Source organism: Frankliniella occidentalis, unplaced genomic scaffold (genome assembly GCF_000697945.3).
Source record: "Frankliniella occidentalis isolate FOCC.00 unplaced genomic scaffold, Focc_3.1 Scaffold25, whole genome shotgun sequence".
Taxonomy (NCBI): domain Eukaryota; kingdom Metazoa; phylum Arthropoda; class Insecta; order Thysanoptera; family Thripidae; genus Frankliniella; species Frankliniella occidentalis.
The window spans coordinates 889,576-901,360 of record NW_026267155.1 but is presented as its reverse complement, the minus strand read 5'-3'; the positions used below and the strand labels follow the sequence as shown (position 1 = coordinate 901,360).

The 11,785-nt window shown below is 55.6% G+C and overlaps 1 protein-coding gene across 2 annotated transcripts in view; it reads left to right on the top strand.

Annotated features, from left to right (window-relative positions):
- LOC113212314 (uncharacterized protein DDB_G0271670-like) overlaps window positions 1-11,785 on the top strand; it is a 160,922-nt gene that overhangs the window by 140,678 nt on the left and 8,459 nt on the right. The window contains exon 5 of one of the 2 annotated variants that reach the window (XM_052265232.1): window positions 7,227-7,421. The exons of the other annotated variant lie outside the window; for it this stretch is intronic. Within the exon in view, the coding sequence (XP_052121192.1) occupies window positions 7,227-7,421 (195 nt within the window). The remainder of the gene's footprint in view (window positions 1-7,226; window positions 7,422-11,785) is intronic. 2 annotated transcript variants of the gene reach the window in all.

Sequence of the window (11,785 nt, the reverse complement as noted above, 5' to 3'; positions counted from 1 at the left end):
CCACCGCCACCACCACCACCACGCCCGCTGACTCCCCTCCCCCCCGACCGACACGGCGCTGAACTTGCATGCACTTGGGCTACTTCGCGACGACGGGCGGCTCTCCCCCTCCTTCTCCCTCTCCCTCTCACTCTCCGTCTCTCTCCCTCTCTCTCGCCCCCCCCCCCTTCTCCCGAGCACCGCGCGCGCACGGCCTGGCGAAAGGCGCGTCGTCGGCGACGGCGACCGCGGTGTCGCCGCGCGGCGCGCCCGCGATCCTGGAGAAGCAAGGATGTGGAGGGGGACCGCGGTAAAGGGGGGGGGGGCAACGGAAGTCGCAAAGCTCGGCGGCACAGCATGCAGCCCAGCGCCCCGGCGGCGGAGGTGGTAGCGGTGGCAACGCACACCGACCTTTCACGGGCACTTCCGTCGCGGCTGGGCTGGGCGCGGCAGGGCGCGGGGGTGGGGGCGGCGCGAACCACTTGCAACGCCTCGTCACCTGGCCGCGTCACACGACAGGCGAAAAAAAAGGAAAGGATAGCCATACAAGAATGTGATTGTGAGGGACAGCGAAGTGTTCACAATTTTCTCATCACACAACTAAAATCAGATCCTCTACCTCTCAAGCTCCCCCTCGCCTCTCCCCCGCCCCTCTCTCTCTCTTTCTCTCGGAGGGCCTTAATCTTGCGGGACTGGTCTTTTGCAAGCCCCCGCCCGCCAGTAACTAGAGCAGAGCTCTGCGAACCCAACCCGAGCTCTGCGGAGCTCACCTTGCAGCTCCTATCCAGCTCGCTCCAGCTCCAGCCCGTTTCGACATCTATCCGTCTCTCTCTCTCTCTCTCTCTCTCGGTCGCTCGCTCGCATGGCTACTCGCAGGCCAGCAAGACTCCTTTCGTGTCTAAACCAAAAATTGTCTGCGTTGATCTGCTACGCATTTCATGTGTGTTGGTTGAGAGAGAGAGATGCCAAACACATGTCGCAGTGGCACTTCATCCGTCTTTCCCACTTACACAATCAGCTCAAATTCTGGCGTCATCATTACTCCTATTTGTTTGTTTTTTTCAAATATTCTTCTGACAGTGTGTTTTGTGAAATATGGAATGTGCGGCGGTGCGTGGACTTACATGGGCCTTTGAACCCCCCGCCTTAAAGACCGTCGCGTGGGAACCCGACCGCAGCAGCGACAGATGCTGCAGCTGCGGCAGCTGCTGCTGCGGCTCTGGTGGCGTGCCGTGCAGCTCGATGTGTCGCAACCCGCGGGTGCTGCAGCTGCGGCAGCTGCGGCGGCGGCAGCGGCGCTCGCGGGCTCGATCCAGGTCGCCCGCTGTGGAAATGTAGCCTTGAAGGTTCGTCGACCGGCGGCCCGCGTAGTCGAGCCGAGCACAGAGCCCGAGCCGAGCCGAGCCTCGCGGACCTTAAAGATCACGCCCCACCACAGGCAGCTGCAGCTGCAGGCGCCTGTGGCTCTCTGGAATGCCCCAGGTTCGGGCAGGTCACGGCGCCAAGGGTGCCGCTGCTGCCACCGCCTCGTCTCGTCCTGCAGTCACCCCAGCTGCAGGGACCACCTGGCCCGCGGCATTTTATCTGGCCCCAAGAATGATTTTACCGTGATAGCCATTGTGAATCCTCGGTGATCGAAATACCGTGTAAAGTCGAAAACTTACGTTCGTTTATTTTTGTAAAAATCTTGATCACATCGCGCTTGTAAGTTCGCCTAGGTCAGGTGTATGGAGAGAGGTGTGTATAGTGCCAGTCACTGCGAGTGAGTGTGTGGGGGGGGGGGAGCATTGTTCCTTACAAGGTGCGCTCGCGCGCGGGGGGGCAGCAGCAGCAGCAGGGCGTCGGTCGCGGTGGAGAGGGCGGTGACGCAAACCATCAGAGCGAGCGGTGGTGTGTCTCTACTACGGGACCGTGCAACACGGCGGCAGGAGGAGGAGGCGGAGGCCCTTGCGCCCGTCCGCCCGTCCGTCCGTCCGCGCGTGGGTGGCTGGGAGCCGCGAGCTGCGAGCTGCCCGGCCGTCTGCTGTTCAAACTGAAACGATTCGCATCGCACCGGCGGTGGCTCCACGCGCGCGCTCTCACATACACACACGCAAGCACACACACACACTCACACATCCGTCTCCCTCTGCCAGCGCGTCGTCTCTAGTGGGAGGGTGGGACAGGTGTTTAATTTTGACCCTGCCCTTGGTGGCGCGGTGCTGCGCGGTCCTCTTTGAGCACCCTTCCTCCCGCCCCCCTCCTCTCTCCCGCCCGCTCCTCGCGGGCGCGGTTCGGTTAGGCCCCCCCCTGTGTGTGTGCGTTGCGACAGCCGCCACCGCAACCGCGACCACCACAGGTGCAGCAGATTGCACGCGGGGGGCAACCCTTACCCCAGGTGGTTGGGTGGTGTGGTGGTAGCTCTGGCTCGTGTCACTGTCTCTCTGTGATGAGCATTGTCGTCCTCATCCTCACAGCACTTGATGGCTTCTGCAAGAATCGCCAGGAGCATCCAGAACACACAGGGCGGCAGGTGCTGCAGCTGTCACAGCTGCTGAGCGCGGTTTTCTTTGGGCGTGTCTGTTTTTGGCAGTGCGTTGTGCAGCTGCTGAAAGTGCTTTCTGCGTCCTGCGAGTGTGTGGACCGGTGTGGACTTCCCCCGCGATGGTGACTGACTGTGGTGGGCGCGGGTGGGCGGGGCGTGGTGGGGCCTGGCGTTGTTATGTCAGGTACTACGGAGGGGTTCCCCGGTCGGTGGTGGAGAGGTGGGGGCGTCGCAGCGTCGCGCAGCGTCGAGTGGCGTCCGACCCAGGGGCAGTGGGGGCTCCGCGCCGGCTCCCCGCGCTGGATCCAGGTCAAGGAGAGGATAGCCCCCGCCCCGCGCGCCTCCTGCCCGCGCCCCGGGCCCCGGGCCCCAGTGTGGCAACGGGGAGCCCGGGTGGGGAGGGGCCCAGGGGCCCAGAGGGGCCCAGGGCGGGCCGCGGGGGCCCACGCCGGCCAGCTCACCGGCCTGCCTGCCTGGTCCGCTGCCCACTTTCCCTTCCGTTCTGGAGCGGGCGGCGCGCGCGGCGCCGGCTCCAGCGGCGGGAAGTTTGAATCGGGCCGCGGGGCACCTGTTGCAGCTGCAGCGGCCGCATCTGCAGCTGCAACAGGTGCAGCGGGCGCATCCCCACGAAGCTGCTCACATGTCAATCCCTAGGCAATCTCAGACAAATCAGTGTTGCAAAACTACATCATCATGGCATCGGGGAAAAAATGATTTAAAACTACAATTTGTCGGGTTTGGTTTTACATATTGCAGCCCAGGTTATATTAAAATTACACTTTCACGTTTTCTATGAATTTACAAACCGCCGTCTGATTTGTAATGGGAGCATGAGCGGCCGCACAAGGCGCGGCGGACCGTGGCGCCCATACCCCACCTCCTGGGCCGGTGTCGCAAGCTGCAGCGCGGCGCCCTGCAGCTCCTGGCGGACGGCGGGAACGTTTTGAAACGCGCCGCCTGCGTCCGCCCCGTCTGCGTCTGCGCGTGTGTGTAGTAAGGGTTTCAAAGTCGGATTTGTTTTTCTGGAAAAATTCGTAACGTTCCCAGAAATAAAATGGGAAAAAATTGAAATATTCCCAGAAAAATGGGTAGGAAATTCTCAGGAAAAAAATTCGGAGACTTAGAGAAAAATCCTTTTAAAATTCCGTAAAAAATTACCCCCAAAAATCTCTATTGTGTGTCAGATCAAAAAGCAGCACCACGCGTATGACTTTAAACTGTGGCCCATAACAAAAATCCGAAAAGCCCACATTATTCAATGTGGTCTAAAAAGGCTTCACGTGCGCATACCGGGCCTAAAATAACAATTCCGTCGAATTCCGTTGTGTAAAGATCTGATCGCTGAAATTGTAGAAATTGCCTTGCTCGGTGAACATAGGCGATACATTTAACTTAGGACAGACATAGACGGCACGAGTACTGGCTATGGAATTACAAGTGTCAGGGGGACAAAGTAATTGCCCCTCAACTCACAAAATACACTCCCCTTCTCGAATGTCAAAATCCTCATACAAGCACCTGCCTTTTTTTGAAAAGGGGTAAAAGGCTGATGATTGATCCAGAAATCTGAGTAGTTTGTTGTTGGGTTCACTATTTAAGTAATAATTAGCAGGATGACATTCCTTCGATTTGTTCCGACTTTGCCCCGCGCCGCCAACCTCCGGTCGGGCCCCCGTGCCCCGCCCCCGACCCGGACCTTTTTTTGTGCGTAAGGACTAGCCCCCCGCCCCCTCCCCCTCGCCTGTGTGCACGACCAAGGCTGGAGGGGAAGTGCGGTGGGCTCGTGTGTGAGGCTGGGCACTTCCCCTCCAGCCATGGTGTGCACGACAAAATCACGGCACGAACAGACACCACGACCTCCGCTTAAGGCTTCGCGTTTTGCGCTTTAGCGCACGCGAAGCCTAAAAAGGTCCTCATCGACGACAATAAGAGTTGGACTGAGGAGGAGAAAGAAAAGTAGTTGAAACAAAAGTTTTGACGCTTTGGCAGTGCAGCAGCTCAATGGCGAATGCAGCGGCTGCAGCGCGCTGCTGCTGCAGCTCGCGCGGTGCCTTCACTTTCTCTTTTTTACTGCCGCTTTAATTGCACTCGCTTGCACTAGAGCTGCACCACCACGACCGGCCCGCCGCCGCTGCTGCTGCTAGAGGCTCACGGGCGTTAGCGCAAGTACCTGCCGCGCGGGCACACACACACTCACACGTTGGCACACCGGCGAAAGAGAAATTTGAGAAGCGCGAATGTGACGGAGGCGAAAAAAAAAGTAGTCGATCTGTGTCGATACCGTGAGGTAGCCGCTAGCGTCTCGATCGAACGACGGCGTCGTCATTTTCATTGGCATGGATGTCGTTGATCTTGACTTTGAACACCGCCGCACGCGTGCGCTCGTGCTGATCGGAAGGGGTGATCCCGGACGATCCTGGAGGGGTTGATGCGACAATAGGTGAGGACGCTCAGGGGCCGGAGGCCGCCCGGAGGCCGCCCGGAGGCCGCCCGGAGGCCGCCCGGAGGCGACCCTCCCCGGAGCGGGGATGGACAGCGACACACTCCGGAGCGGCCGCGGCGCTTTTGTACTCGCCGATTTTATTCTTTTTTGTGTGTGTGTGTGATTTTTTTTTGTCAGACACAATAGTGCTTTCCACCCCTTCTCTTCTCTTTTGCGATCTTCTTTGCCTCTTTTGAAACGGAATGCGTATAACAACCCCTTCCGAACTTATACTCTCCCCTAGGTAGTTTTCCTTCTTTCGATTTTGTTGTTGCTGTTGTTGCTTTTTATTTCTTTCCCTGCGGAGGTCCGCGAGGTGTTGTTGCGGTAGAGGTGTGCGTGTGTTGTGACGAGTCTCCTACTCCTCTCATCTTGATATGATTCCATTCAGCCAGGACACGACATTGTTTCCGATTTGTGGGCCTTCTTCTTGGCCTGACGCCACTCACACACAGACGCGTTGAGGTCGCACACGTGGAGTCGGTGACACAACGTTGTCGACAACAGGTGTGTGTGTGTGTCAGTGTGACGCAGAGTGGCAACGAGAGAAAGAGACAGAGACAGAGAGAAGGGAAGTCTAGTGGCGAATTGCAAGTTGCAGAGACGTCTTCGCCCGACGAGTGATATGCGTCTTTCTTGGACCACGTTCAAAATCTAGGCGTGGGTGCGGTCTAGCACCGAGTGGCGGTGGCAACGTGTGTCTCTGCAAATGCGGCCGCGGGCTCGTCAAGTTGGGGACGACGACGCGAAACGTATTGCAAACGGGCGCAACGTCGGCAAGAACGGTCCCCGCCCCGCCGAGAAGCACTTTTGTCAAAAAAAAGGTCCAAAAAAAAAAACGAAATTAGAGGAAAATAAATGAAAATTGGTTTAAATAATACGGGGGAAATCTGAAAAAATCAAAAATGATTATCAAAGTCAGAAACAATAATTTTAAAAATCAGTAAAAAATATTTTCAAAATCAGAAAAATACGAAGTAAAATTAAGAAAGCAAACACAGAAAAATCGGTGTACGCTTGAATCTCTAGTGAGGTACCCCTCGGCCCCGCCTAGCGAGCCGCACAACACGCGCGTGCAGCCGAGCCTGTCGTTATCAGGGCACCAACTGCGCCCGATGCACACTTTTTTCCGGTTCGGTCTAAATCCGGCGGAAAGATAGCGAGAGGAAAAGGAGAGACGTACAGAGAGAAAAAGAAAAAGAGAGAGAGGGGGAAAGGAGAGCGGGAGGGAAGACCGCGAGGAGGAGCGGGAGAGAGGGGGGCCTCTGCGAGGCGTCGTGAGCGAGCGGGAGAGAGAGAGAGAGCGGGGTGGTGGGGGAGGGCGGTGCGGGGGACGACCGTGAACTTGCTCCGATAGCGGTCCCTGACGCAACGCACGGCGCCGTGCCGCGGCCGGTCGGTGGCAGCTGCAGCAGCTGCAGCAGCTGCAGCAGCTGTAGGCCGCGCAGCTGCGCGCCTGGCGCACGAGGTGATCGCGCCTTTATCGAGTGTGATACAACAACAACAACAGCACGATGGATGAGTCATACTCCAGAGTGCGGCGGCGCGCGGCCGCGGCGACACGATCCGATGTGCCCCGATTTTTGGCCTGGATATGGATATCTGTGCTGCTGACCAACTCGACGGCCTTGGGCGGGGCGGGGCGCGGGGCGGGGCGGTACGGGGCTGGGGCGTTCCATACTGCGGTGGATTTGCAGCGGCGAAACGTTTTGTGCGTGTGTGTTATTTTTCCGTCCGTCCGCCACACCGCATACGGCCGGGGCCGGAGGGGGGACTTACCGAGCTGCGGTCATATAATGATCGGATGATGACGGTTTTTACTTATGGATGATGGTGATGGTGACGGCTGATGATGGTTTTCACCATCATTGGTGATGGTGACGATACAGGATGGCTATACGGACATGAGCCCGCCGGGAGTTGAGCCTGAACCACTGTAGGCCCGACCAATGCTCGATATGAGCCCAGTTCCGAGTCTGACTCTTCAGCTTTGGTCTTGTCTGCGTCCAGCTAGGCCCATATCGGACACTGCTTGGGCCTACAGTGGTTCGGGCTCAACTCTAGGCGGGCTCATGTCCGTATAGCCTACAGGAGGTAGCGTGATGCGTTTTGTGCAGGTTTCAACATACTATTTTAATATTTAGTGTTTGATCAAAAAATTAACCAAAAATAAAAGTGACGGTGTAAGTTTGGTGTGGTATAGTGGCTAGTTGCTGACGGGTGTTGTTCTTGTTGTTGCAGTCTCGGTGGACACGTCGGAGCACCGCCTGCTCATGGGCATGAACCTGCTGCCGCCCATGGCGTCGCCGTCGCCGCCCCCGGTGGTGAAGCGGGAGCCGGGCGTGGAGCCTGTGCACGCGCTGCCCCACCCCCTGCCCCCTCACCACCCCCACCAACCTCCCCACGCCCACCGGGTGCCCCCCTACACCACCACTGGTGAGTTATTTGTTGCAATCGGAAATAGTACACGGAAAAAAAAAGATTCGCTGAGCCAGCTAATATATTGACTGGTATCTGGACAGACAAGCACATAAACTTCTGTAACCACTATATTGTCTACTCTAATCAATCATTGGTTGTGCCAGTCAAAGATAAGTTGTATGAAGTAATGATTTGCCTGCATCAGTAAGGTAGACCTCGACTGATTTAGGTAAGGGATGAGCTCTTACAGCTAATTTTTGACTGGCACAGCCAATGATTGATTAGAGTAGACAATATAGTGGTTACAGAAGTTTATGTGCTTGTCTGTCCAGATACCAGTCAATATATTAGCTGGCTCAGCGAATCTTTTTTTTCCGTGTAATTAAACAGGCAGTGGTAGTGATCCACATCATGTTGATAAGATAAGAATTCGAAAATTATGATAATTTTCTCCTCACTCTGCGCACAAAACTGTGATGAGGACTTGAAATGATATGGTTACGTTCTGCCACCCACAAAATACAAATAGAGCAAACGTAAGACAAAACACAAAAAATATAGTAAAAGTGAAATTTGTGGGGTCGTTGCCTTCCTGCGTGACGCGAAGGTCAGTAGGCGAAAGGGGCGCTAGCTTTGTCATTCCCCGCCTATTTTTAAAATGTTCCCCCCGTTATTTTTGAGCGCTTCTCCCACTACTGGGCCGCTGCCAGCGACTTATCATACGAGGACTCAATGGAAGCGAAAAACCGTTAATGAGGGCAGAAATAGTTTTGCTTTTTCTTGATAGTTTTTTTCTTCTTACTTGTCCGCGTGGGTTTTCGTCGTTATGCGATATTCAACGGACTTTTCTAGCCCTCGTGCCGCTCTTTCCCAAGCAGATTCGAGAAACGGCCGTTTTCTCGGTGCGTGGGTCGCGGGGCGGTCGCCGACGGGGAGGGTGCGGGTGACGAACTGCTTCTAGGAGCCGTTGGAGAAGGCGCGCCCCCACCCCTCACCTCGCCACTCAGTGACCATCCCTCCCTTTTCGTAAAAGATTTCTTTCTTTTTTCGAGAAAAATTTCTCAACCAAACTGCTCCCGTGTGATGATGGGAAAGGGGAGGGGGGCTTAAACGAGTTCGACTTTTGTTTACGCACCAGTGTACTGTAGGTCTTTTTTCCGTCGCTGCTGACCAAACAGTTTTACTTCTCTTTTTTTTACATCCCCTCGACCATTTTTGCTTTCCAAAGCCGCCCCTCATGCCGTCTGTGCGTGCATTTCATTGGGGCCAGAGAGAGAGAGAGAGAGAGAGAGAGAGAGAGAGAGAGAGAGAGAGGGAGGGACGTTGTTGCAATAAGCTGACTGCTCGTCTTCTTTTTTTTCCTACTGTTCTGACCGCCAAAAAATTCACCCCCCCCCCCTTTTCCCCTTTTGGAGCGCAAAGCAGAACCGGACGACACACAGCGCGCTGCCAAAAAGGGTTGGTTTGGTCGGTCCGCGGTGCGTTCCAAAAGTGCGTCCGCGGCTCCCACAGCGACCGCGACCGGTCCATGCGTTTTGTTTAGGCGTTTTTCGTTTATTTTATTTATTTTTTTCCTCATTTAATCCTCGCTTGCTCGCTCACTCACTCACTCACCATACCGCCCGATAAAAAAAATTGATTGAAATGACTATGGTGCAGAATACATATTATGCGACACGCAGCGAATGCGTGGGAGGAGAAGCCATCCCAGAGGAAGGGGGAGGGGGATATGTACGCAATATGGCCAAACGGGTTTGAATTGAAGCTGCGCGTAGCCATCAGCTTTTCGTATGAATGAAAACAGATAAATGACGATTTTTTTTTTCGGTAGGACTGCTTGGGTGGAATCACACTCACACACAGTCACGCACTGCGTGTAACCATAGCCCTGGAGGAGGCTGCTGGACCGGCCTGGACCGGACAGGCTGGACAACGGTCATCTCCATTTGGCGTTAGGGTCCCGCCGTGCGTGCGGTAGTGGTTGGTGCGTACACCGGACCGGCTCGGCTCGGCCAGCCGGTTTGAGTCGTGTCCCGGCTCGGCTCCTATGCCTCGGCTCGGACCCGCGGAGTCGCGCAGCCCGCGCTGCTCTTCGCTGCGCCGCCACGACGCCGCTGTCCGCGTTTCGGTTTCGTTCGTCCGTCCGGCTGGTTTTCGCTTTTCAAGGAGGCCGCCGTGTCGGACTCTCGCATCGCGTCCCTGGGAAAAACGAGATGACTCCCGGGAAGCTGTGTGTGCCAGAGAGAGAGAGAGAGAGAGAGAGAGAGAGAGAGAGAGAGAGAACGTGTGTGCGTGGGATTTGAACACATACCGCGCATGTGTGCCTTGCTGCACCGCTCGAGTGAAAACGCGCCCGTTTCGGCCCAGACTTATACTCTATAGACGTGCGAACTGGGTGAAGTTGAGAGTGGTCGCAGAATGCACCTTTCCCGCCCCCCCCCCTCTCTCTCTTTCTCTATCTCTATCTCTCTCATAGGGGCTAAGTGCCTTACATTCTTAAATTTATGATGTCATCAGCCGATATGAAACGGACATAGAAAGACACATAATCTAAAAGGCAGCAGTATCATGAGTTTAAATGAAATACCTACGCTGCATTATACCTGTAAAACTCAGTCGGCTTAATCAATAACCTGCGTTTTTATTTCCTCTCCCTCGCCCTTTAGCCCGCATGCGGTCGTACTACGAAGCCTTCGCCTGCCGGCCGACTGTCCCTTGCGGGCATTCACACAAAAGTGGCGAGTGTAATGCCGTAAGATTAGCTAAGCGCATCTCGCGCGTCTTGCACCCCTTCCTTCCTTTTTTTTTCGCGCGCACGACTAGGACCTGCTCGGTCTTTTGGCGTCGTCGTGATATCATTTTGTTAAGGGTAAGAGAGGGACGCGCGGATAAGGTATTGACGTATTTATGCGTGTGTCTTGGATCACGTGAATAAACATGGCACTGTTCGTCCGGCTATTTGTTTACCTCGAGGGGGAAGAAGACGCCCGCTGTCTTTTCTTCCCTTTATGCTGAACCGTACTCACTCCCTCTCTTTTTCGGGGGGGGACCGAAAGGGTTGTGCTGACCGCGGTCGACGTCGTCGGGGTGCTCGCAGGAGCTCGGCCAGGTAGACGACGCGCGGGTCGCGAGGATGTCCGCGAAAGGAAACCAAGGTGTGAAATGTAAATGGCTTTCCAGTCCCGCGCCGGCTGCTTCGCTAGCCCCTGGCTACTTTATGAGGGTGTCTAGAATGTGTGTGTGCGTGTGTGTGTTTCTTCGGTTTCATACGTATCGTCCTGGTGGTCGCATACACACTCTCGTACGGTCGTAAAGCACTCACGAGACCTCTTTGGCCACCCAAAAATCCCTTCGCATGCACCTCTTTTCCTTTTCTCTTCGTAGAGCTCGCAGTGATATAATAAATTGAACAGGAGCAAACACTTCCTCTCTTTCCTGAACCGCCACCGTACGCACTGCGTTCTTGTCGTCGTCATGGTTTACGATCGCTTCGCTTTTGGCCACCTTCCATTTCAGCCTCGGCCTGCCCCGTTCGTCGTCCGTTTGCGATACCGTTGCATAATAATTCTGTGAGAACGCCGGCAAGAGAGGACTTTTCGATTCGTTTGTTGTTGTATTATTTCCATATGTGTGATATTTATTATGTGGTTTACTTGGTTTATCTGCCTCTTTCTCTCTTTCTCGCTCATGCGTCTTCGATAAATTGCGCGTCTCACTTCCGCGACTTCCCTCCCGCGCCGCCCGGACGTCACATTTTGGATTTCGCGCGCGCGCACTGGTGTGCGGCGACCTTGCGCGAGGCCATTCAGCCTAGATAAGAAGGAGTAGGCGTAGAGAGAACCTCGCGCCGCTCGCGGGCGGGCGGCTGTCGGGGTCGAGGAGGGAGAGAAAGAGAGGAGGAGGCCGAAGTGGCGGAAAGGGTGCGCTCCCAACGACCGATTCGCACGGTTCCTGTGTTGGTACCCTCCTCTGGCGGTGCACTGGCCCAGTATGTCGTCTGCTGGACATACTGGACATCATTTGTCAGGCGGGACATGCGTCAGCCCTAATTGGGTTTCATCAAACTTCCTCGCCTTTTCTTAGACTGTGCTGTGCGCTTTCGTGTTTTTTTTTCTCTCTTTCTTTCTTATACTTGGCGCGGCTTCCTATTTTGACAACGATGCAGCAGGAGGAGGGGGTCTTGCGATCGCGCTGGGAAGGAAGACGGGAAGACGAGCGGGCCGGACACTGGTCAAGGAAGGAGGGAGACAGAGAGAGAGGAAACAATGCGGATAATAAACGGGCAAACAAACAGCGGGTCCCGCTGCTGGACATCATACCCATCATTATGACGACGACTGGACTCGACGCATCCCCCGACACGTCTTCCAACCCCCCCC